Source organism: Drosophila ananassae, chromosome 3L, assembly GCF_017639315.1.
Source record: "Drosophila ananassae strain 14024-0371.13 chromosome 3L, ASM1763931v2, whole genome shotgun sequence".
NCBI classification, from domain to species: domain Eukaryota; kingdom Metazoa; phylum Arthropoda; class Insecta; order Diptera; family Drosophilidae; genus Drosophila; species Drosophila ananassae.
This window is the reverse complement of record NC_057929.1, coordinates 22,379,180-22,406,541: the sequence shown is the minus strand read 5'-3', so window position 1 is coordinate 22,406,541 and position 27,362 is coordinate 22,379,180. Positions and strand designations below refer to the sequence as shown.

General features: G+C 39.3%; 2 protein-coding genes across 3 annotated transcripts in view; one reads left to right on the top strand and one right to left on the bottom strand.

The window, feature by feature from the left end:
* Nucleotides 1-6,223: 6,223 nt before the first annotated feature.
* Nucleotides 6,224-27,362, bottom strand: part of LOC6496791 (protein Wnt-5) — a 164,773-nt gene continuing 143,634 nt past the window's right edge. The window contains exons 9-10 of one of the 2 annotated variants that reach the window (XM_001965735.4): nt 7,071-7,238; nt 6,224-7,013 (exon numbers count right to left, since the gene is read on the bottom strand). In XM_001965735.4, coding sequence (XP_001965771.3) covers nt 6,826-7,013; nt 7,071-7,238 — 356 coding nt within the window. In that variant the 3' untranslated portion in view covers nt 6,224-6,825. Of the gene's footprint in view, nt 7,014-7,070; nt 7,239-19,088; nt 19,117-27,362 lie in introns of those variants that run through there. The other variant, XM_044715468.1, reaches the window with a different exon arrangement.
* Nucleotides 17,129-17,787, top strand: LOC6496786 (RING-box protein 1A). The gene has a single exon (XM_001965734.4). The coding sequence runs from the start codon at nt 17,228-17,230 to the stop codon at nt 17,552-17,554; it is 327 nt and encodes a 108-aa protein (XP_001965770.1). The 5' UTR covers nt 17,129-17,227; the 3' UTR covers nt 17,555-17,787.

Here is a 27,362-nt window from a genome sequence, read left to right as displayed (position 1 = left end):
TGTGCAACGCAGTGAAGGAGATATCTCCGACCGAATAAAGTATATATATTCTTGATCAGGATCACCACCCAGTCGATATGATTATGTCCTTTTGTTCGTCTGTCTTTCTGTTTCTACGCAAACTAGTCTGTCAGTTTTAGAGCTATCGCGTTGAAACTTTGCGCACATCCTTCTTTTGTTTGCAGGCAGTATATAAGTCGGAACAGCCAGTCGATTATATCTTTTAGCTGCCATGTAACTGATTTATCAAAAATACCATAACTGCCAAGGTGTTTTTTAAGTTAGAGGGTTGGGACTTTTCACACATGGTATATTTGGCCAAAATATCTTATGTGCAAAATTTCATAAGGATCGGCCGACTATATCCTATAGCTGTCATAGCGATCGGAATTGGCATAACTTTGGTATTTTTTTAATAAGAAAGATGAGACTTGGTACAGATTCCATCTTTGGCAATCCAATCCGATCTGCCAAATTTTATAAGGATCGGCCGACTATATTATATAGTTTCCATATATCTGAAAATGGAAAATGGATAGGAAATGGCACAAATTCGTTCGAAATTTCATCTCTTATGTATAATCGTTCCCTGTTTCTTCTATATTAAATAATTGATAAGTGTTGAGCGATCAGCGTTTTGATAGCGACCGAATTAAAGACGAAGAACAGGCTGGCTCCAATTAGCAGGTCCACACCCTGCGGTCGGTGGAAGTTGGGATCAGCCAGCGCTATGCCGTGAGGAATCTTCCATTTCGAAATATCAATTTTAAGGCTGGGCTGACAGTCCGCAATATGAGACACTATAACCTCCTCTAGGTTCGCACAATATGTGGTTAGTCGAGACTTCACACACACATTAACGGAGGATCCATCCGTAGCAAACTCAGTGCCGCCGAGACCGGCGACAGCTTTTGGTGCGACGAAGCTGAAGTTGACTTGCCAGCCGCGATGAGATACGGTGAACTTGTGAACCAGAGTCCAATAACACTCTGCAAGGCAGGAAAGCACCTGATCGACCACGGATGAGGATATTGGCGGTTGGCAGAAGCACTTCAGTAGGGCGATCCTGCGTCAAGACCGTGTTGATTGACTGGGAAGGTGGGGTAGCAACGGCAACACCAGCAGCGGAAACCAAGTCTCGTAGTGGTGGGGAATTGTTAGAGCTGGGCAGCTGCCCGCAATGGTGCAACAAAGCATGATGTCGGCGATTGCACTTTGGGCAACGGGCAGCTGAACATCCGCGTGCAAAATGACCATCCTCCAAACATACAAAGCAGCGGGTCAGCCGTCGTACCGTTGACTAAGTGGCAAGGCAATGAAGCTTGGACACCACACAGGGCGCATAGAGCTGGACGGGCGTTAATAACCATGCACGACGATCGGTTATTCGAAGATCTCCCTCGGCCCACTTGGTTAGCTGGTGGATACGCAGCCAAAGAAAAGGCGACGCATTCAAGAGTCCGGCACCTTTGCTCCAAGAATCGTGCCATGGACTCCCAAGACGGTAGGCTGTCGTTGTTTCCGGCGAGAGTGTCTTCCCACTTGGCTTTTGTGGCAGGATCCAACTTCTGAAGGACAATCTAGATGAGCAAGCATCCTTGGATCACGGCAGCTGATCCGGAACTCATGAGAGCCCGCATATGCCCATTGAACCGATCCGAAAGCTCCCGCAACGTAGCAACAGAACCTGGCTCTACCACACGAAGCTGCAGGATCTCGTTGATGTGAGACTGGAAAATTAATCGCCGATTACTAAACCGATTGCGCAATAGGTCAAGAGCCACATCGTAGTTCGCGTCAGTAATTTCCAGTGCTCTCACCGTCTCCAAGGCTGACTCGCGCAGGCATGAAATGAGCCACCGGAGCTTTTCCATTTTTGTTAGGTGAGGATGGTTGTCAATCGTCGTCTTAAAAAGGGCAAAGAAATTCGGCCAGTCAACATAGCCGCCGCTAAATGTTTGGTATGGGTGGGCTTGTATGGTATGGGTGGGACACCGGCACCGTCGAGAAATGTGGAGTGAGCAGCGATTCTCATGGAGTGCTTGGCAACCTCCACCTGAATGTCCACCTGCACATCAGTCGCCAGCTGCGAAAATCTCCAATAAAGCACACTCCCGATCTCGCTGAAGTTAAGCTCCTCCAACTCTTCTTGAAGCGCGGTGAACCGCTCACGCAAACGCTTCTCCATTGACTCCAGCGCCATAATGGTTGAACTTCGGGCGCGATCACGTCGGGGTCACCAATGTTGAGCGATCAGCGTTTTGATAGCGACCGAATTAAAGACGAGATTTAATTGTTTATATTCAATTTATTGACCTAATTCCGCACAATAAAACAAAAAGCGGCCCGTCAAAAACAACTATCAAAATACAACAACAAGAAGAACCGCTTCGGCGCAGAAGCTCTTCCAAAGCTCCCAAAACCGCATGCGCTACAAAATGACAACAAAGTGCATGCGAATCTGGGAGACAAAAGAGAAGATTAAATGCCGCTGCAGATAAACAAATTATTAATATTCTAATTAGCCTATCTGGTGGCTGCTTAGCCCAACAATAAGAATAATGACGTGGTTACTGATTAAATAACACTATAGTTGCACTTGACTGATTTTTTTTTTGGTTTTTCTTGCACGCGCCGAACAAGAATATTTTTTATATGCAATTTTGTACACCTATATAGCATATTTTCGTCACTAAAATTGATATTAGATATTTTGGGTTTCGCCTGCAGGTTCGTCACCGGTACTTTACCTCGTCAAGAGGTTTTTTTATATGATATCAGTTGTTTTTTTGTATATATTGATCTTCAATTATTTAAAATAGAACGCATTTTTAATTTACAAAGGTTTTAGAATTTGGTTAGTTAAAAAATTTTAATTAAAAATGTGCCCAAAAATGTATTTAAAATACAAAATTGTTTCGAAGTTGTGGGAAACCAAATTGTTTTAACAAATTAACAGATGAGAGGCATATCCTTATGAGAGTTCCACTATGTATATAATAAATTATAAAAAAAAAAAATAAGAAAGGAAAGCTAACTTCAAGCGGAGCCGAGGTTGATATACCCTTGCAGTTAAGCAGAAGCTTATATTATTATTATATATATCGGATCGTATATAGTTGTCCGATCTTTATTCACCGTCCCGAATTTCAAAAAAATAGAAAGGTTGTGCCATTTCCGATCGTTCAGTAATATGGCAGGTATAGGTATGGCCGATTCTTATGAAACATAGGATTAGATTGCCCAAAACGAAAACCGTAGATAGTCCCATCATTCTAGCTTAAAAACAACAAAGTTAAGCCAATTATCCTAATAAAATCCCAATAAAATGCAAATCGGATAAGATGCAATCTGTACTAAGTCCCATCCTATTAACTTATAAAAAAACTAAGTTATGGCATATCCGATCTAATAAACATGTATTATATGTAAAATAAATGCGGAAGGATAAAAAATTAAAAAAACTGGAAATTACGTTTTTCCAGTTTTTCTAGTTAAACCAATTGTTGAATGTAACAATTTTTTTTGGGAGTGCAACATAAAATAATACATATTAGAAAAGTATTGGCGGAGTTGGTTTGCCTGGTTTTTGCCTGGGGCATATACATATAAAGCTTTCTACTCGTAAAATTGTGCATTTTTAAGTGTTCCAATTAAGACATGGGACACTGAAACGCAAAGCAGAATTACATCAATATTTGCCATCAAGCAACAAAGTTCGAGGTTGGCCGAGTGGAGAGCGTCGTGGTTCTTAACACGGAGGGCCTGGGTTCGAGTCCTAGTTGAGTCAATGTTTATGTTTTACTTTTTAAGCCCTTTTTTATTTGGATTTTATTTTTGAAATATTTGAAAATATCTTATGTACAAAATTTCATAAGGATGGGCCAACTATATCCTATAGCTGTCATAGAACGATCGGAATTGGCATAACTTTGGTGTTTTTTAAGTTAGAAAGATGGGACTTGGTACAGATTTTATTTTGGGCAAAATAATCTTTTTGAAAATATGAGATTAAAAACTCCAATTTAATTGACGAAAATATTGTTTAACCACCTATAATAAATTCAATAAAATTATTTCGAGTTTTTCCTTAAATCCAAAATTAAAACATGGTATGATCTACTGATTTCAATAAGAAAATAAAAATCTTCCATAGAAAAAGGTTTGGGGAAAAATCATAGAAGACCAAAAATTAATGTAGAAAATCTGAGATTTCAACTTTGGATGAGTAGGAAAAATTATGCGTGGACGAAAAAAAAGTTGGAAATTGCCGGCCTGTGTAATTGCTTACATGACAATAACAAAAATCTCCAATTTTATTCAGATTGGCCAAGAAAAAAATACAGACAAACAGACAGTGTGTACTGGCTTCATTTTGAAAAAACTGCAAAAATCGAATTTCTTGAATAACTTCTGAAAGAAATGTCGGACCGGGTCGGTTGAAGGACCAATGTTGTGAGTCTACTCATTAAGACATGAGACACTGAAAGAGAGCGTCGTGGTTCCTAACACGGAGGGCCTGGGTTCGAGTCCTACTTGAGTCGATGTTTACGTTGTACTTTTTAAGCCCTTTTTTATTTGGATTTTATTTTTAAATAAATAAACTAAAAGCTATGGGTATAGGGTATTGACCGAATATATGCAGACTCCAAAAAGCAAAGTTGCCAATCAAATACACACATGTATAAGTAAATGCAAGCTTCACAGAAGGCTGCACAAAATGGGTAGCTGCACTTACAGGACTATATATTGAGTTAACGAATTTTGCCAGATATGAGCGATATATCAAAAGTTGCGTCATCTCAAGCTATCTCCACGTGCAATATAAAAAGGATCAAATGAACAAATTTTGAAAAATAATTTTTTTTCTTAAAAAAAATGTTTTTTTTTTAGTGTATTTTTTTTTGTGTATATATAGTATAGACGTTTGGTCTCAAAAAAAGTTAAATAGATATTTAAAAAAACCTTTCAACAGTGTAAAACTCGTTTTAATATCTTTCTTAATTATAAAGTTATGAATTTTTTAATTAACAAAGTTTTTTAAATTTTTTGACGTAAGCTTAAGGTATTTCAAAAAGTTGTAGAACAATAGTTGCTCATATGATAGTAACAAACATTTTCCAATTTTTTTCAGGATTGTTAAGAAAAAAATAATGCAAACAGACAAACCGACGCAAACTGGCTTCATTTTGAAGAAGAAGAAAAAATAGAATTTTAAGTCTATCTATCTATCTATCTATTTATATTCTATCTGGGGACTAAAATGTGTTCACCAGCCCCACTTTAGTGATTAAAAATTTTTTTACTTTCACCCTAATTTCTCCCAAACCAAATAACTTTTGGAATATGTTTCGACAAAAATTATCTAATTGAAACAATACCTTTCGATTGGTATATAATTCATTTAGATCGGTTGCCTACAGAAAATTATTAATTCTTCGGATATATATAGAGTTTCCTCGCGCACGCCAAGGCATGCAAGTCGTCACCTCGTGGACTTCCGTCCACAGTGATTATAATCAAAACTAATAAACTCAGAAATCGAAAAAAACATTTCACTAAACGTTTATGCGTTCTTCTAATTCCGATATTGTTGGTTTTTCTCATTTAAGTTGCTTTTGAACATCTGATAACTTTGAAAAAGATCAAAATCATTGATGCTAACAAATAACAAAAAACTAAAATTATAAAGTTACTTTCATATGCTAAAAAGTACGTGCTGACTCGATGCTGGCACAAATTTCTCATTTTTGAATCGATCAACCGATGTTGTTAAAAGATGATCTAACCGTTACTTGGGGAAAGAATGACTATGTTAGGGTTTTGGGCAGATGAAGTGGTTGGTGGTGCCAGTCTTCAGTACGCTGGGCAATGTCATGTCTCTTTATTCTCACGCCTATGCGCTGGAGTTGCCCTCGTCAAAATCTGAGTTTATTATGGAATCGGCTGGGGTTACGGATATCTCGCAGCGCTCCACTGGGAAGGGACAAGAATGGGCCGATGAGCCCCTAAGATTCGAGCATGGAATGCTCTGGTACTTCACAAACCGGATGTGTTACTGCATGCTGTCGCTCTGGACATTGAAGTACGGGTGTCGCGGAATCTTTACCACCATTTTCATATTTTTGGCCTTCGGAGACGTAATAAAAAGCTGAAAAATTAACTGTATCTTTTTTACGAATTGCACCGCGTTGGAGTTTTTAAATAAATCAATTTTGACGCGTTTCTTGACTAAAATTAGATTTATTATTCATAAAATTTATAAAAAGATTTTGAAAGCTGGAACTTAAAATTATAATTTTTAAACTCCCTTGCTTCACATAAACCGTCAAACAGCTTATCGCATTTATGAAACAATTATGATTATATTTACTCATATGACAGATAAAAATATTCTGATTGAATGGAAAAAGTCTTACAAAGTTTTGTTATGAAAAATATGCGCCGATTGCTACCACCTATGTATATACTAATAACTATGTATATACTATACTCTAAACTAATACTCTTATTATTTAGTTTAAATTTAACTATACTTATATTTTAAAATCAATTTTCATTCGTATTCATATACGTATTATTATAAAATTAATGCTATTGAACAGTAGTTACATTGGATAACTTAAGCCTACTATCTAATTTTCATTAGGATGGCGAAGATTCTCAAAATAAATTTTAGGTGAAGCTAGTTATTCTTTTTTATTATTTTGATCTACAGTCCATTTAATTCAATAAAAATAAATAAAAAATAATTTAAAAAATTATTCTACGATTTAAATTTATAGTTTGTTCTTATATGAACTACTCTTAATAGCTAAGATTATTTTATTTACATGTGTGCTCTTCGAGTACCTTTGTACAAACTTCACATTTAACATGGCAACACCAATGGAATTTGCAATTACAGCGCTCATTAACTATAATATTTTTTGTGTTATAGCCTCGACCACAGCAAAGAATAGCGCAGCTTTCTAATCCCGATGAGTTCTTTCGACAAACTCTGCCATGTGTACCTTTAAAAAACATAAAATAAATTTAAATATTGACGGCTTATTAATTGAATCAATTACCTGGCCATTGTAACAGATAACTAGTACGACACCAGTCTGGACTTTCATCTAAATATATAAGATCATGAGCTGTTGGTATTCTATACCTCGAATCTTTAACCTGAAGACGTCCACGTTTATTCAATTTGACTTTAGTAGCTTCTTCATATTTTACACGTAAATAATCACCTAAAAACAACAAATAATATAAATCAGTAAGCTGTAGATGTATTTTTAAATTTGTTAAATCGCTGGTTACATAAATATAATTAAAGTAGATCATTAAAACAATGTCTTTAATCGCTTTACTCGATTCTCCTTTTAATATTACCGATGTCTAAAATAATGAAGTACTATGAGTGGCAAGCCAGTCACATCAAACAAAGAAAAATGGCAAGCTTTATATGGTTTTTGAAAATACAGGTGATAATCAAAATCGAATTAGCCAAGAAACCGTTCGTTATACCCAGAAAAAATTAATATAGGGTACCCAGATAAAATTAATATAGGGATAAAATTAATATATCCAGATGTTAGTAATGCATGAAAGAAATCATTTCCGACCCTCATGTTTCGGAAGATTATCAATTCTTCAGGACGACGATCAGGTAAAAATAATGCAAACGGAAAAGCTTTCAGTCTGTTTCTGTTCATGTTTTCCGGAGACTATTAAAGCTACAGGGATTTGAGATTTTGCACAGAAAAGTTTTTTTTAGATTTGACAACTATAACATTAAGCTGCCATAACAACGGTCAATAGGAATAGGGTCAAATTTCGAACTTTTCAAGATGTGACTTGTTATCTTCGCTACTATATAAAAATAAGTTGAGGTTTCTTTCCTGACGCTATACGACGTACGTGTGTCAGAACGCACGAACCGATTTTCACGGGTTTTCATTCGTTGGAACAGTCTCGGGTTCCGCAAAGTTTATAGCAATGATAATTCAGGAAAAATTTCAACAGAAAAGCGGGAAAATCTTTTTTTACATACAGCGCCATTTCAGTACTATAAACCAATAATATCTATAATAATAGTAGGCGCCGGTACGTGATACATTGTTTGACAGCTACTCATTGTTCTCAGCTCCGTTAATTTTATGTGACAACCGATATTGTGTTCACTGTGAAATTGTGAAAAAACCATAAAATCAATAACGTTTATTGTGGAAATTATTATTCAATTTCAACCGCAGGATTTGTCTTTAAGGTGGTAAGTTGAACTGTTCACCACTCTATCCATAGTCCAAAATGCTTAGAGGACGACGTGTGAACATCGGCCGCCGCACAAGACATGTAAGCCAGCAAGAACTGTATTCACAGAACATAAGCAAAGAAAGACAAAATATAATAAGAGAAAATGCCCAATTGAGACAACGCGTTAGGACACGAAGATCATTGGCATCATACATTCGCAATTCCAATATGATCCCACTGGGAACTGCAGAGATGATGAAAATATAGATATTGGACCAATGACGACTATATGCCGATATTGTTATGCGTTAAAGTTAAAAAAAAAACGGCTCGATTGTGCTTCGCAAGCGGAAAAGTCAAACTGGATCCATTACTTACACCACCACAACCACTGTAACCTTTGTTCATGCCGACTTGGAGAGTAAAAGATACAAAACAAATAACCAATCACTCACACCAACAATATGAATTGCTACACATAAAAACTACATATACACACACTACACCATCACACGGTGGACCAAAATCATTTGCGCATTTAAAAAACGAATGGCCACCAATGCCAAACATATCGAGAAGCATGTCAACTGTTTGGATTGCTGGTGAACGAATCTCATTGGGATTTATTTTACCAAATACGAACGCTGTTTACAATTATCATCACCACATGTTTTACTTTGCAACCAAATCAGTTATGGAAGAAATACAAAGACGACATACGACATGTGAAGATGTCTTGCATCGCTTGCCTGACACCCAAATAACCGAGAAAATCTACAATGAACTACCCTACTACCCTATATTCACACTTAGTAATCTGATCTAATCAATATTCATCAGCATGTCGCAATAAGCAATGATCAGACCCACTAACCAATTGGCATACCTAGTAATAATTAACAATAAGCATGAAAAAATATCCAACCTAATAACCCAGCATTAGTAGACGGCGGCAGAAGCGGAAATCAGCAGTATCAGCGGGAAGAATGGCCGACTGACCGAAGCAAACAAAGCTAGATAGCTAAGCCAAAATGCATGTACAAGCAATGCATGACTCAGAGCACCCACCTCTGGCATTAACACGTCCATAACATCGACCTTCCCTAGACTTATGCATAATTTATGTTATAAATAATGTAGCATCTTATATAAGAATTGTTCTTCTGAAATAAAGATAGTTGCGAATATAGAGTAGATCGGTTCGTTACTCAGTGTCAAGGTACGGCACTTAAAACCAACCTACTTCGAGTGATCCTGTGTAAAACGGACTACAAGTAGAGCTTAATTATCTAATCTACTTCGAGAGTTGCTCCCGTGAAACGGACCACAAGTAGATCCCGCGTTACCCAACCTACTTCGAGTGTTGCTCCCGTGAAACGGACCACAATTAGGACCCGCATTCCCCAATCTACTTCAAGTGTTGCTCCCATGAAACGGACCACAAGTAGAAACCCGGTTATCCAACCTTCTTCGAGTGCTGCTCCCGTGAAACGGACCACAAGTACGAGCGGCCGATACCAAGGAGAACCAACACAGGACTTCAAGTATCTCACATCATTAAAAGCCTGATCACAGCAAGCGCCTGGTGAACCCGACCAGTCCCTTGCAGAATCCAGGCCAGGTTAGTCAGAACTTTTATACGTTCTTTGACTACGACTCCGGGACCTACCTTTATGCCCGAGAGTTCAATTTCGACGTAGTGGCCATTTGGTGACCCCGACGTGATCCTTTTCTATAGGATCATAGCCTAAACACAAGCCGCAAAGCAATTTAACTCATCGAAAAAAAAAAACATCGCATAGATGAGCAAATTGAAAGCAACAAAGCCATCTAAGGGCTAATAAGAAACTTCACTAAGGACCGCAGAGCGTAAGCTCGAGGAAGGATACTTCGAGGAGAGACTCAGACATTTCACTCACTCATGGACCCAGTTTACAAAAAAATGATACCAAGCTCCATAAGCAAGCACTAAGTGCTAAGAACAAGTATTTCACAAAGGCCAAAGCGAAGAAGAGCTTATGAAAAAATATGAAGCAATATTTTCGGATGGAATCCCATCAGTGTCAAGCCCGTCACAAAGGCCCCGGAAAACAGGCGAAAATCTCGAGCCAAAGGCACAATTATCACGAGGAAACAAAGGAGAAGACCTTCGATTAACATCATTAAAACGAAAACGATTAGACGATATGAAAGACTTTCTGTGCAATCGCACCGAAGGACATGAAGTGTCCACAAACGTCACACAACACATAAAAGAGCTATGAAAGGAAATCGTCACTGGATACCATGATCTCATCGACCTGGAACCTAGCCATAAAAAATGATGGACACACTGATGACAGATTTCAGGTTATACAAGTAGAATACTTTTGGTTTCTGAGCGAAGAATCGCAATCGACTTCAGCATCAACACAAAAACCCGCGATCGCACCTTCGTTTTTAATACCACCAGTTGAAATTCCAAAGTTTGACGGAGACTACCGAATGCATCCACAATTAAGACTACAGCGATGCAGTAAAATTCCATAATCTCAACGTCAATTGGCGGATCGACCAGTTACCAGGATGCCTGGCAACGACTAAAGAATCGATACCAAAATGAACGGCTGTTGGTTAAATCCGCGATCCAAGAGCTTTTCGGACACCCCAGAACAAATGGATCAGCTTACATGATACCGTGCTCCGAACGGTCGCCACTCTCAACGCACTCAGAGTGTCAACAGACAACTGGGAGCCAATCTTGAAACACATCATTGAGGAAAGATTGGCTCCACACACGCTGTCATCTCTAGAACTAGCCGTCACCGATCCAACCAATCGACAATCTCTGAAGCAGATGTTAGAAGACCTTGAGCGTCAGGCAACCAGTCAAGTAACAATGCAGAATTGAGCCCTGCTTACATATAAGTCCACCGTTCTGTTACCAGCCGCCCAAGTGGCAATACATGGACCAGCCGGACCCCCTCAGCAATGCCGCACACTCCTAGATTATGGATCACAGATTAACATAATCACCAGAAGGATGGCTGACACACTTGGACTACAATTGGAGCCATCAACTCCGAACATCGCTGCACTGGGAGGAGCAACTAAAAGATCACGAAAAAGGGCTGTGGTGACCCTATCATCATTAACCACTGATTTCGAAAATCAAATCAACGTCGTTGTACTACCGGAAATAGTGACCAATCAACCATCCCATCCTATTCCAGAGCCAAGATATATCTCACCTCAGTTGCACTTAGCCGATCCTGAATTTACGCAGCCCCAAAATATTGACCTGTTGTTGGGCGCCGAAATCATCTCCCGGCTTATAAGGCCACAACAGGCATATTTGGGAGTAGGACAGCCACTACTTAAAAATACCGCGATTGGATAGATTGTGATGAGGCCAGTGCGACCGGATTCAGCTCCTGATATCAAGGCAGAACAATTCGTCTGTAATACGGCGGCTTGGACACTGGAAGCTAACGCCGTAATTCCCTAAACAAGGGAATTCAGTAGAAGTCACCTCCAATTTTAAAGGATGTAGGGAATAGACATATCACCCGTCATGGGTAACTGGCATCTCGAAGAGGGAGCAAGAAGCAAGGCCAAGAAAGGCCAAGAAAGGCCAGGAGTCCTGTATGCGCACTAACCAACCAGAAAATCGCCTAGTACTACAAGGGCGCGCAACAAGGAAGGAGACAACAGGCCGGATAGAAATATCATTGGTATCTTATGAATGTTGGAGATCTCACCCACATCATTCCCACATGGTGGATCAAGATAAAGATCATAGACAGAAATCTAAATTTCTGCAGATCTAAAGACGTAAAGTTTACCACCAAAAGAAAAAAAGTGTACCGTTACTAGCTTTTTGGTAGCTTAATTCCGCTCAATATTAGCAGCGGCCGGTCATTATCAACTCCAAAATACAAGTAAAAGAAGGAAAAAAGAGAAAATGAATAGTTTTAAAAGAAGGGGAGAGAGATATAAATTGAAAAAAATCTTTGATGCAAACGGCATCGCAAGAGATGTGTTAAACCTACTTTGTTAAGGTAAACAAGAAAAGAAAGCTAACTTCGGGCGGAACCGAAGTTGATATACCCTTGCAGTTAAGGTTGTTCCATTTCTGATCGTTCATTTATATGGCGGCTATAGGGTACAGTTGGCAGATCCTTTTGAAATTTGGCAGATCTGATTCGATTGCCCGAAATGGAATCCGTAGAAAGTCCCATCATTCTAGCTTAGAAAAACACAAAAGTTATGCCAATTCCGATCGTTCAGTTATGGCAGCTATATGATATAGTCGGCCGATCCTTATGAAGTTCGGCAGAACAGATAATTTTGTGCAAAATAGAATCTGTACTAAGTCCCATCTTTCTAACATAAAAAACAACAATGTTATGTGAATTCCGATCGTTCAGTTATATGACAGCTATAGGATATAGTCGTCCGATCCTTAAGATAAAATACAAGATAAGATATTTTGACCAAATATAACATGTGTGAAAAGTCCCAACCCTCTAACTCCCAAATCCTCCCAAACACCAGTTTATGGCATTTCCGATCAATCAGTTTTTGGCAGCTATAGGATATAGTCGACCGATCCCGGCCGTTCCGACTTATAGTACATAAGTTTAGACTTATAGTACATAAGACTTATAGTACATAAGCCTGCAAACAAAAGAAGGATGGGTCCAAAGTCTTAACTCGATAGTTCTAAAACTGAGAGACTAGTTTGCGTAGAAACAGACAGACAAACAGACGAACATGCTCATATCGACTCAGGAGGTGATCCTGATCAAGAATATATATACGTTTTAGGGTCGGAGATGTCTCCTTCATTGCGTTGCACACTTTTCACCAAAATTAAAATACCCTCTGCAAGGGTTCAAAAATTACTCTAAGGGAGTAGAGAGTACTCAGAGCAACGATAACCACAGAAATAACGACATTTATAGAATGAACTTAGCTCCGGAGATTTTCCAAAGATTTATTGAGAAGTTGCTCGCACCATGTCCAAATGCCCTGATCGACGATTTCTTGATCATATTCTCTCTGGCAAGGGTATTGAGGCCAATCCAGACAAGATCAAGGTATTAACGAATTTTAGGGAACCCAAAAATAAAGATATGTCGGGAAGCAGTAAAATTCAAGGACAAACAGAGTTGTCGCGTAGTTTTAAGTTCGGGGAAATATAGAATTCATGTGAAAGGCATAGCAGCAGAAACGGTGGTAGTCTCTGCTGGTGAGTGCGGTCCGTTAACGAGTTACCGAAAGTTTTGAGATGAAAAGAAATGACGACAGAGGCTCAACTTGAGAGAATGCTGAGAGAGCAGGGTTGAGCATAATGATCGATGAGAGAAAAGGCGGTAGTCTAGTTATGGTAACAAACGTGAGCGGAACTCGCTGTGCTGCCGCGTCAATTATAAAAATATTAAGGGACAATGGAAGAAATTACTGGACTTACGACATCAGAAGTGGGATCTCCTTCGCCACAAGAACACAGTTCCGCTCAATATACGGCAGCGTTGGAAGAGCAAAACAAAAACCTCATGAAAATCATAAAGGCCATGCAGGCGCCAAGAGCCTCAGCGTCAAATGGGAAGACCACGCATGTGACACAGCCCAAATTTAATCCCGATGGTGCTGGAACAGATGCATCAGCATGGTGCACTACGGTCGATTTAATCTTCGCAAATAATGTACTTGAAAGCAGCGCCCTAGTAATAGCACCAAGCAAAGCGTTTGAGGGCATCACCTGGACCCAATTCAAGGAACTGTTCATCCTGCAATTCGTAGGCATTGAGAAAACGGCTGCCGTACTGATTAATATTTTAAACGGGCATCCCAGATCTGGAGAAAGCTTTGCTGAATATGGCAGTCGCATTCTTACGCTGTTACTATCCAAGTGAAAATCTACGGAGCTGGAAGAGACTGCGGTATTGATAGCGTTAGGCACCATGACACAAATTGACAATAATTTGCTGAGTTGGGTTTTTACGACTAGCGTGACGACACGTAATGAACTACAGCGGCAGCTGCAGGTTTACGCCTTCAAGAAGCGTAAAAACGAAAGTGATGAATCTTCGTAAAGTTTGGACAAGAAAAAACCACGAATGCAGTCGCAGGTAAAATGCCATGGTATGGTGGTAAATGCCATAGTTGTGGAAAAATTGGCCACAAATACGCCCAATGCCGCGCTCGCATGGAGAGCTCATTCTCCACCAAAGGAAAGATCTACAGTGGAAGCAGCGTTTCTGGAGTAAAGGAGCGTTCAAACATAAGATGCTACAAGTGTGGCTGGACATATAGCTACACTATGCCCCAAAGGTAGTACCAGTGGAAACGGCGAATACAAGGAGAAGCGCTTGGGACATATTTATTTGTATTGCAAGTATTTATTGTATTAAAGATGTGTGCAAAATTTTATTTAGATCCGAGCATTACTTTTTGAGTTACGTTACGCACCGACTTGAAAAAGTTGTTTTGAGAAAAACGCGTCTAAAGTTTGAAAAGCAATGGAAAGTATATGGAGAGAAAGAAACTAGAAAATCGGTATCTCAGCAAGTTTTAGTGCGATCGACATGAAACTTTCACAGGATATTCCTAAGATAATGTTCTATTATACAAAAAATTTCAGAAAAAAAATTTTTTTTTAAGTCTCAAACCATCCTGCCCCCTTAAAACTTTAGACGCCTCAAAAATTAATGCTCGGATCTAAATAAAATTTTTCACACATCTTTAATACAATAAATACTTGCGGATGAACGAAAGAAATTTAAAATCGAATATTTTTCAAAATGGTTTCGTTCATCCGCACAAGAAATTAATATTTTAAGTAAATCAATTCAATTTTTTTATTTCCGATAACACTGTAGGGCCAGACTTTACGCACCGCAAGATAATAATTATTTGAAACGACTCCGGCCGACTGCCCTTAAAAATAAAAATTCCTAGATACTATCCAAACATTTATAGTGTAAAAAAATTGAATAAATATATTTCTGCTTTTTTCAGCCTCTGCAACCATCCTGCCCCTTAAATCCAATGTGACCCGTCGCCATTTGCAAGTCCAATGCTATTGGTCAAAAAGAAAGATGGCAGCGAGAGACTGTGTATTGATTTTCGTGAGCTAAATTCAAACACAATCTCAGATAAATACCCGTTGCCATTGATTTCAGATCAGATAGATCGCTTGCGAGTCGGAAAATATTTTTCTACTTTAGACATGGCCAGCGGATTTTATCAAATACCGATCCATCCTGACTTCATAGAAAGAACAGCATTCGTTACCCCAGAGGGTCAGTATGAATTTCTGGTGATGCCATTTGGGCTAAAAAATGCCTCTTCTATTTTTCAATAGTGCGAGCGCTGGGTGACTTAGCCTATTCCTACGTAGTGGTCTACATAGTCTACGTGCTAATTGTAGCAGAATCAAAGGAGGAAGCATATAAAAGGTTAGGTATAGTGTTGACAGTTTTGTCTGAGGCAGGTTTTACATTTAACATAAAAAAGTGCGCTTTTCTTCATACGGGAATAAAGAACTCCAAATCGAATTGCATACAGTTGCCAGTGCCGATGAGTATGGCGCAATGCTAATACACAAAATAGATGGTAAACTAAGAGTAATTGTATATTTTAGCAAATGCACGACAGTATCCAAAGCTAAATATCACTCATATGAGCTAGAAACCTTAGCTGTTTACAATGCAGTGAAACACTTCAGACATTATTTACTTGGTAGAAAATTTATTGTGTACACCGATTGCAATTCACTCAGAGCGACTCAGAAAAAAGCTGAATTGACCCCAAGAGTACACCGTTGGTGGGAGTATTTACAGGCTTTTGATTTCAGCATTGAGTATCGAAAGGGTTGCCAAATGGCACACGTGGACTTTTTATCACGCAATCCAATTCCTGTAGCTTCAACCTTCATCCAGGGCTATTATACCGCAAGATACAACGTAATGGCACGACTATAAACCATGAACACGAGACTATGATGCATTTAGGATGGCAAAAAACTCTAGACAAGGTTTATGAACAATTCTGGTTCGAACATATGTCTAAATATGTCAAGAAATTAGTTGAAAATTGCATAACATTCACTTTTATCACACTCTTAATCTAGACTCAGAAAATTGCATTAAAGCTGTGAAGTCAGGCATTTCTTTCTTTGGAACTTTGCTCATCGAATAAAATTGAGTAGCACCGTGCCAATGGTCAGGTGGGACGTGTAATGAGCACGCTAAAAGCTATGCTAACTGCTGTAGAAACTAGCGAACGTTCTTGGCAGGATGCATTGCAAGATATCCAGTTAGCCTTAAATTGCTCTACAAATAGACTTACAAAATCTAGTGCTTTAGAGTTGCTAATAGGGAAAGAGGCTAGGCCTTTTGATATGCTGAAAATAAATGAAGAAGATAATATAGTGAAAAGAGAAAGTGCTAGAATAAAAGCTAAAGAAAATATGGAGAATAATGCACGATACGATAAAGAAAGATTTGAAAAAATAAGGTGAAAGTTATTGCGTATAACGTAGGTTATCATGTTTTATTGAAGACTGAAGAGCGTCATTAAACAAAACTTGATTCAAAGTTCAAGGGTCAATTTCAAGTGGTAAAAGTATTAGATGGAGATCGAAATGAATTAAAATCATTAGTTAATATACTTTTAAATACTCACACGAGTCTCTGAGAGCGCTACCAAATAGACAGTTAATCAGAAAATTCCAAAATAATACTAATGAGCCCCAAGATGGGGTAAAGCCTGCGGTTGGCACGTGTTAATGTGCGTTTGGTTCCCAAGAGGAGAAAGAGCACGAAGACGGCAAAAGTGAATGTGCGTCTGTGTCCCAAGAGAAGAAAGAGTATGAAGATGACACACACACTGGCACTTTGCCGAAAAATGGTTGATATTTTTTCGCAAATAAGCTAAAATTTAGCTTAAACTATCGGTAACGTTGGCCGGATCGAAGAACAACGACGCAGACACCATGGAGGTCGATGAGGAAGAGTTCGAGGTCCCCTCCAGCAGCAGCAAAGGCGAGAAGAAGCGCTTCGAAGTGAAGAAGTGGAACGCCGTAGCTCTATGGGCATGGGACATCGTGGTGGATAATTGCGCCATTTGCCGCAACCACATCATGGACTTGTGCATCGAGTGCCAGGCTAACCAGGCCTCGGCCACCAGCGAGGAGTGCACAGTGGCCTGGGGCGTCTGCAACCATGCCTTCCACTTCCACTGCATCTCCCGTTGGCTGAAGACGCGTCAGGTCTGTCCGTTGGACAATCGCGAATGGGACTTCCAGAAGTACGGCCACTAATCCCGCTCATACACCAATCCCGTAATCAACTCAACGGAGCAGGAGCCTTCTCACCCGGAAATAACTATAGTATACCCACTTAGTTCTTAAGCGATCCATTTCACAGGCCTCACAGAGCTCACCCGTAATGTCGCGGGCGGTTCTCTTGGACCTTCTTCCCCACTACCTTTCCCCCATAAGAAACAGATTTTTTGTACGCTTACTTAATAAATGAGAAGAAGATGCTGAAGACATGACACAAGTGAATGTGCATCTGTGTTCCAAGGAGGGAAATGTTGAGCGCAGTATAGCAGCTGTCTCGCAGGGTCGAACAGTGCACTGCAGTGTTATGGCGGAGGTCTTGGTGACCTGTTGCATGTGTTTGCGCGGCAATGACGAATGAAATTAAATGACGAATTTAAGTTATTTAAACGATGAATTGTTTAGAGAATGGCTCTGTATAATCTTAAAAAAAGAAGACTGAAAGGTTTATGTTAATCGTTGAAATTGAATATGAAAATTAATATAACCGCTGTTTTCTTGACTTGTTACTAGTTAGTCAACAAGTTACCGAAAGTTTTGAGATGAAAAGAAATGACGACAGAGGCTCAACTTGAGAGAATGCTGAGAGAGCAGGGTTGAGCATAATGATCGATGAGAGAAGGCGGTAGTCTAGTTATGGTAACAAACGTGAGCGGAACTCGCTGTGCTGCAGCATCAATTATAAAAATATTAAGGGGGCAGGATGGTTTCAGGGGCTGAAAAAAAGCACATTTTTGCGATTTTTTTTCTCATTTCTGAGTGAACGAAATGATCCAATTTTTTTACACGATAAATGGCTATATTTGTAGAGTATTTAAGAATATTTTTTATTAAGAAATAATTATTATTTATTCCGTGACGGCAGTCGGCCGGAGTCGCTTCAAAAAATTGGTCTCTTGCGGTGCGTAAAGTCTGGCCTTACAGTGTTATCTAAAATCAAAAAATTGAATTGATTTACTTAAAATATTTGTTTCTTGTGCGGATGAACGAAACCATTTTGAAAAATATGCAATTTTGGATTTTTGGCGCGGTTTCAAAGTCAAAAGTGCCATTTTTATATAAAAATCCGCCCATTTTTGCCCCTAAAAAAAGTAAAAAAAAATTTTTTTTAAAAAAAGCGTTCGTTCATCCGCAAGTATTTATTGTATTAAAGATGTGTACAAAATTTTATTAAGATCCGAGCATTGCTTTTTGAGTTACGTTACGCACCGACTTGAAAAAGTTGTTTTGAGCAAAACGCGTCTAAAGTTTTAAAAGCAATGGAAAGTATATGGAGAGAAAAAAACTAGAAAATCGGTATCTCAGCAAGTTTTAGTCCGATCGACATGAAACTTTTACAGGATATTCCTAAGATAATGTTCTATTATATAAAAAATTTCTGAAAAAAAAATTTTTTTGAAGTCTCAAACCATCCTGCCCCCTTAAGGGACAATGGAAGAAATTACTGGACTTGCGACAGATATGTATAATACAAAAAAACGTGCAATATTATTTCCTCGCTTTAAATACTCACATGATCATAATAATAGGTAGAAATTTTGCTGTCATTGTAAAGATAATCTGTGAAAAAAATTACTACAAAACAAGAAAGGAAAGCTAACTTCGGGCGGAGCCGAAGTTTATATACCCTTGCAGTTGAGTCGCAGTCCGCTAGGTGGCGCCACGCATCTTATATTATTAAATATATAGCGGATATAGTTGGCCGATCCTTATGAAATTCGACAAATCAGATTGTTTTTCCCAAAATAGAATCTGTATCAAATCCCATCTTTTTAACTTAAAAACACCAAAGTTATGCCAATTTCGATCGTTCTATGACAGCTATAGGATATAGTCGGCCGATCCTTATGTACATAAGATATAAGATGTGAAAAGTCCCAACCTTCTAACTTAAAAAAAACCAAAGATATGGCATTTCTGATCAATCAGTTATATGGCAGCTATAGTCAACCGATCCCGGCCGTTCCGACTTATATACTGCCTGCAAAGGAAAGAAGGATGTGTGCAAAGTTTCAACTCGATAGCTCTAAAACTGAGAGACTAGTTTGCGTAGAAACAGACAGACGGACAGACGGACATGCTCATATCAACTCAGGAGGTGATCCTGATCAAGAATATTTATACTTTATAGGGTCGGAGATGTCTCCTTCATTGCGTTGCACACTTTTGACCAAAATTATAATACCGTCTGCAAGGGTATAAAAATAGACTTTATTAGTGGTATAACCATTTAAATAGAAAACTTTGATGGGTCGTAAAAAAGAAATTGAATAGGTATCCATTTTCGAATAAGCTAGAAATATAGGCCAATAATAAGCCGGAAATTGCTGTAAATGAGGCCATTGAGTTCTTCTTCAAAACTCATTTGCTTCAAAACAATGTTAAAATTTAAAACAAATACAGGTAGGCGTATGAAAGTCGACCATTGAGGTTTTTTTGTTTAAGATGGTCACTTTATGCATAGTTCATTATTGATTTGATTGTACCATTAAGGTGGAAACTTCAATTGCTTGGTTGAAAGGTAACCTTTAATCTTTCAACCGCGTGATTGAAAGGTAAAAGGTAATTTTATTTACAAACATTTTATAAATTTAACATAAGTTTTTCGATCATATTCTTCAATACCTGATTTAAAAAAAAATGTCCATAAAAAATATTTGTTGATGCAAAATTGGAGATTTCTATTTGAATAAGTATTCAAAAGATATGGTAACGGCTAGATGTCTCATTTTTTTATGAGGGTTTAGATAACATACTACATTAATGCAATGGTATTACTTTTGATGAAAAACTTCCATTAAAATATATGGACGAGATGGAAGAGGGTGAAAAGAAAATAAAAGAAAGAGCATTCTTTGAAAAAAAAGTAAGTAAATTTGTAAAAAATAATAATCACTTTGAATGAAGACCATACGTAGCAAGGAGTTGGACGACTAACGAAAAGGAAATGTTTTGAAGCCCGTCAAAGCCTAAAAGACTTTGATTAGCCTGCAAGTCAGGTCTTTGTCATCTTAGTCATCCAGCCAAGTCTTTTATTCTTTATTTTTATCAACTCATCGTACTGATCAACAATATATATATATATATATATATTGTTTAAGATTAGCCAAAGTAAGGTATATTTTATTCGCAGTATAATTTCCCAAACTCCATGACATCCGACGATCAACTTCACCTCGATCACCTTCTATAGTACCCAATCACTTCTTCAGGGCACAATACAAAACTGTAATAGAAAATACTAACTAGAACTATCGGTATCGCAATCGACCCGTGACATCCCCACCTCCGTGAAAAACACCTTTACTCAAATCCATAACAGCCAACTTTATCCATCGAGTCTAATCTCCACCCATGATCCGAACGCTAGCTCGTCTGATCTTACCATCCACTCCAGCAAAGGCTTTCTCAGCTGCCTCACACTCAGCTACAATGAGGCCATATTTCTTAAGGCTCATAGGCAAGGATATAAACGTATCACTTGCTACAACAAGCACTACCTTGGCATTTCCTCTTCATCTGCTGCATCCGCTTTGTCGCCGGGTGCAGATCCTCACCAGTTCGCTGGTCTTTGCTGAGTCCACCTAGAATTCCGACTGACACGCATCCACAAACACGTGCATCTCAATAGTCTTTCCCAGCCCAGATCCAAAGTAGTGACGTGGGGTTCCAAACTGTTCCATGTATCTTCTTTACTTATAGCTTCGCTCGCATACACCCGTTGGTCATCCCCATCTCTCCACAAAAGTCGTTGCGCACATCTATCTTCGGGTCGGATCAGCACCTAGTGAAACATCTCCTTCATGTCACTGGAGACGACAAGGGGCAGAATTCAGCGATACTTCTCCAACACGAACCGCTGCATCGAAAACCAATCGTGTCTTTTCCGGCTTGTTGGAATTCTCCATTCCAAAATGTGGCAAGTACCAAAGAACCCATCCTAATTCGGCAAGCAACTTGTTGCCAACGATCAACATCAAGAACTTTCATTCAGCAGCGCGTACTGTGATGACGGTGATGCTTCCTCCTGCATCCATTCACGGGGCGCTCGCACAGGATCCAGTCATATGCTTCGCAAGCACGTAAAACATAAACGATATCTTCTCGACCTCCACCTCTCTGTTACTAACTAGTAACAGTCTCCGTTACTAACTAATACTAACTAGAACTATCGGTATCGAAATCGACTCGCGACACCTAGAATTGTGTTACCGAGCCGATGTCACCAATTCAAAATCCTGCATGTGGGGCCCATATATGTTGCAAAATTGCAGGTTTTAAAAGTTCTTTGTAGACTGCAAAGTCCCCTATTGAGTTATATGCGGCTCGCCTTCTCACAGATCTCTGCCTTAAGATCAAGCGTCTTATCCAAGTACCGATTTTTGGTCGGATTCAGAAGTAACTTTTCATTAGGTTCGTTCCCATCCGTCGTCATTGTCAACGTTCGTATCAAATAAAGTTGCTCAGATTAAATAGTGGTCGGATGATTGTACGGAGCAGTATGTACCAACCAAACAGAACCTATCCACAATTATTCGGATTATCCACAATGGTCTCAAAGATTTTACTGCTACCTTCAACATGACACCCGCTGCGAGTGTTCGATTTATGTTCTGCTTAACGACGGCAATCTTGACCTTTTTGCGCCTGTAGGCCCTGCCAAAACACCTCATTGACGGCACAAGCCGCCATCGCCACCAGCACATTAGACCCTGCTGGTCCAGAGTCCGCGGTGCTGCCTTGGCGATGTGCGACCTGTGTGTCATCAGATGGCAGAAGTTTAACGCCTTGTGTCGCTTTATTCATGACTCAAAGCGCTAAAGTCTCAAGTTCAGGACGGTCTCGGTTCCAACAAGGACGCTCTGTAAATCCTCTGCAGTCCACACGTAGGAGTAGGTTCTTTGCAGACTTCACAGCTGCCTCCCATAGTCCTCCCATGTGCATACCCCTGGGATGAACGCAGTGGCGTATATAGCTTTTTGATATCGCGCGGTTCCCACTGCATACGTACAGCCCACCTCCCGTCCAACCGACCGAGGGGCGCCTGCCGCATAACGTATGGCTCGAATCGCGGGAATAAATTCGAGTTAGTATAATGAGTATAGTATATAAGTTTAAATAGAAGGATTATAAAGAAAACGAGGAAGAATTAGTATGTTCTTGTAGGTAATTTAAAATGGAGGTTTTCAAATTTGACAGGGAAGAAAGAGAAATAATATTATACAGACCATTGTAGTTCGAAAATAAAATCCTAAGGGGATCATGCTGTGCATATGTCGATCTACAATGGCTTAAGAATAAAGGACTAAAGTTTCTGGTCCTTCTATTCGGAACGTTAAACTGTAAGCGTGTTAGTAAGTGCTGGCTATCTACTTCACCATTAATAAGGTTGTGTAGGAAAACGACACCCAGCATTGTTCTACGATTTTTTAAGGAGGGTAAGTTTATTCGTAGGAGTCTACTATTATACGAAGGTAGGTGAAGATTTGCGTCCCAGTTAAGTCCCCTAAGAGCAAATAATAAGAAGTTTTTTTGTACGGATTCTATGCGGTCTTGATGAACACCGTATTGGGGACACCAGACACATGAACCGTACTCCAGTATCGGGCGGACCAAGGATATAAATAAACTTTTAGTAATGTAAAGGTCGTTAAATTCCTTAGCCCATATTTTAATAAAACCGACAACACCTTTAGCCTTATTAACCATTGAAGAAATATGGTCGGAAAATTTAAGTTTTATGTCTAAGAGGACACCAAGATCATTAACCTGAGTTAATTTTTCTAAGGCCATCCCAGAGAGATTGTACGAAGCCTGGTGAGGACTAGTACGATAAAAAGACATAAGTTTGTATTTTGATCCGTTAAGTACTAAGTCATTAGCTAAACACCATTTTTGAAAATTGTCAAGATCCGACTGGAGTCTGTTTTGGGCAGACGGGAACTTATATTGCAGACAAAGCTTAACATCGTCTGCGTACATTAGTACCACAGCGTTCGTTATGGATGGGGGCAAGTCATTTATAAAAAGAGTGAATAGTAATGGGCCAAGATGGCTTCCTTGAGGGACACCAGATGTGGCACGGACTAAGCGGGAGTATTGATTTTTAAATAAGACTCTCTGTGTTCTTCCATTTAAATAGCTGGAGATCCACGTAATGAGGTCGGTTGAGAATCCCAAAAGATTTAGTTTACTCAACAAGAGTGAGTGATTAACTGAATCAAATGCTTTACTAAAGTCTGTGTAAATAACATCAGTTTGAAGTCCCTTTTGGAAGCCATCTAAAACAAAGGATGTCAACTCCAATAAATTAGTGGTGGTAGAGCGACGCTTAATGAAACCATGCTGACATGGAGAAATTATTGATGAGCATAGGTGTTGCAAATGAGGAGTTATTAATTTTTCGAATAACTTTGGAATCGCTGACAATTTTGAGATGCCTCTGTAGTTGGCAGCATCGGATTTTTCCCCCTTTTTGTGCAGAGGAATTATGAAAGATTCCTTCCATTTAAAGGGGAAAATCGAAGATTCCAAAGATAAGTTAAATAGTTTTTGAAGAGGTTTGCACAGAGCCCTAGCACAGTATTTTAGCACACAGGCTGGTACTCCGTCGGGGCCTGGCGAATAAACTGGTTTTACCTTTTGAAGATCCAATAGTATATTGTTTTCAGAAAGAAATGGAACAAATATACTATTAGTTGGTTGAATGTTGTAAGCGTATGGCTGATCTGAAGTGTTAGGAGGTAAATAAGTTGTTTGGAAAAATTTTGCGAATAAATCCGAAATGGCCTGATCCGAAGTCGCTGATAAATTTTGATACGTAAGTAGGGAAGGAAAAGATACATGTTTACGCTTCGTGTTTACAAAGTTATAAAACTGCTTTGGATCCTGAGTGAACTGAATCCGACAGCGGCGAATATAATTTTTATAACATTCGGCGTTATGCACGGTGAAATTTAGCCGAGCTATTAAGTATCTTGAGAAATCTATGATGCTACAGGTTCTTTTATATTTATTTAAAAGCCTGTCTTTATATGTTTTTAATTTAGTTAGGCACCTTTTAAACCAAGGGGGATTATTTGTAGCGGACGGATATTTCCACGGCACGCTTAAGTCAAAAAATGAATTTAATGTCAAATAAAATTTATCTAGGATGATATTTATATCAGTGCATGCCAGAATATCGGACCAGTCAAAAGAATCAATTAATAAATTAAGTTTACGAAAATCAGCCTAACGAAAACAACGAATCTTCTTTGATACGCAGGAAGGCTTCTGATTGACACCAGAATTGGTTTTAATTGAAACTTCAAGCGTTGGGTGGTATGGATCTTCAGGGGTTGAGAGGGGCAACGCTCTGGAAAGTGTGGTACTATCTGGATCAGATACAAAACATAAGTCAAGAAGCCGACCTAACGAATTTCTAACATGTTTGATCTGGCCTAGGGACAAGTCAAAGATGCCCGCCGTGAAATCGTGATGGGTGGAAAGTGATAAGAAAGTTAAATTTTCAGTAATTGACCAATTGAGTTCTGGTAAATTAAAGTCGCCAAGAACTATCAGAAGGTCAATATCTGACATAAGATTGGTAACAGCCTGTATAGCCGACAAGTGATGCCAGTATGTAGGCGGCTCGGAAGATGGTGGAATGTGAGAACATGTAATAAACAATGATTGAGCAGACAATATGACTTTAACGCAAATAAATTCGAAACCACCAAACTCTGGTAACTTTACCTCTTCAGAAACGAAATTGGAGTCAATAGAAATTAAGACTCCTCCTCCTCTTCGCAGAGGTCGGTCACGTCTAAAAGTGGTGTACCTGCTTGGAAAAACTTCGGAGCAAAAGATCTCCGGCTTTAACCAAGTCTCAGTAAAGACTATAATATGGGACGCAAAGGAAAGACTATCAGAATAAAGTCTAGGGAGCTTGCTACGTAGGCCCCGACAGTTCTGATAGGTAAGATTGATATGGGGGGGGGATATGAAACGGACCGCCAGTAGACCCCGCGTTACCTGACTACTCCAAGTGTTGCTCCCGTGAAACGGACCACGAGGAAACCCCGCGGCATACCAGTCTAGCTCGAGTGTTGCTCCCGTGAAACGGACCACCAGCAGACCCTGCGCTATCTAACCTACTTCGAGTGTTGCTCCCGTGAAACGGACCGCCAGTAGGACCGGCCGATAAGGAATCAGCCGAACCACCATACCACCGGTACTTGAGGAAAACCACCCCAGGACTTCAAGCACATCAACTCCAGCCTGATCACCGCAAGCGTCTGGCCAACCCGAACAGTCCCTTGCAGAATCCAGGTAAATTTAGTCAAGACTATTTACGGTCTTTGACTACGACTCCGGGACCTACCGTTACTCCCGTGAGTTCAAGTTTGACGTAGTTGCCGCATAACGCTCTACGGACGAACATTCGGTGACCCCGACGTGATCCTTTAGGATCACAATTTTAACACAAACCTCAACGCAATTTAACTAAACGAAAAAAAAAAAAAAAAAAAGGAGAGTAGAGATACATCGCAACAATGGGATCAGAATCAGACCCCGTAATCCAAATGCTCATTGATGAGCAAATTGAAAGCAACATAGCCATCCAAAGGCTAATAAGAAACTTCACTAAGGACTCCGCAGAGCGTAAACTCAAGGGAGGATACTTCGAAGAGAAACTCAGACAGCTCACTCACTCATGGACCCAGAAAAAAAAATGATGCCAAGCTCCAGGAGCTAGCAGCGAGAATGAGTATTTCACAAAGCATAATATAATAATATCCTGTTTTTTTGTAAGTTTTATTTTACACTGCGATAATAATAATAATAATGCTGTACTGCACAGTCATCGCGTAAAAATGTGTTTCTTTTTCAATTTTGAGATTATATCATCTTATAATTCTCAGACCCAAGGGGGGGATTGATCCCCCTGATACCATCTGAAGGTATTTATTATATTCGGTTGGTTACTATCAGGACTAAACATTAATTTTGTATATTTCCATATAAAACGTAATATAGAAACAAACACTCGCAGTAGTTTAAGGTGACAGTAAAAACACAGTACAGTAAAATAAAATTGAGACCATCGCGAGTCAAACCATGAAGTCCACAATCTGAAGCGACTGCCAGTTAGCTAAAGCGAAGATTAGATAGAGCCCGATTAAAACTAATTGTTTTGATTCGTTGATTTGATAAAGTTGCTTAATTTGGTTTTGATTTGATTTGAAGCCTAAGTTAGAATAAGTTAGTATACTATAAGTTAGGGTAGAGCGGAAGCGCAATAAAAGCTACTTTTCGCTCTTTTGCGGATACGCCCTTTTTTGCCACAGAAGAAGCTAGTTATACTAACTGAGTTTGAAATCACCAAAAAAAAACAAACTAAAAAACAATAGACAAACATAATCTATCCAACATTTGTAAGGTGTTTGAAACTGGTGCATAATTAAATGAATAAATGTCACTCCAAAAAGCTCAATGAGCGGCGAACAAAAGAATACGCGTAGAAGCTCTGTTAATCCAAGAAATCCTTCTACTCTTATTTTTAAGCCTCCGATACCGAAGTGGTCGCCCCGTATCGAACAATCGTCGTTGAAGAGCTATTCGGCTCTTCTGACCACTCACAGCGAAGTCTTGCTATTCCGCTGTGATCACTCCGATTCCCACGTCTTATAGTTCGCAATGTGGAAATTATAAAAAAGAAAAATTAATATACAAGGTGCGTTCCAAAGCAGATGGGAATTTTTGAATCTAGCGCCCTCTAGTGGCCCCATCTTTATGTCAACTG

Coding starts and splice junctions, on each gene's coding strand:
- LOC6496786 (XM_001965734.4), top strand. CDS start 17,228: ATGGAGGTCGATGAGGAAGAGTTCGAGGTCCCCTCCAGCAGCAGCAAA.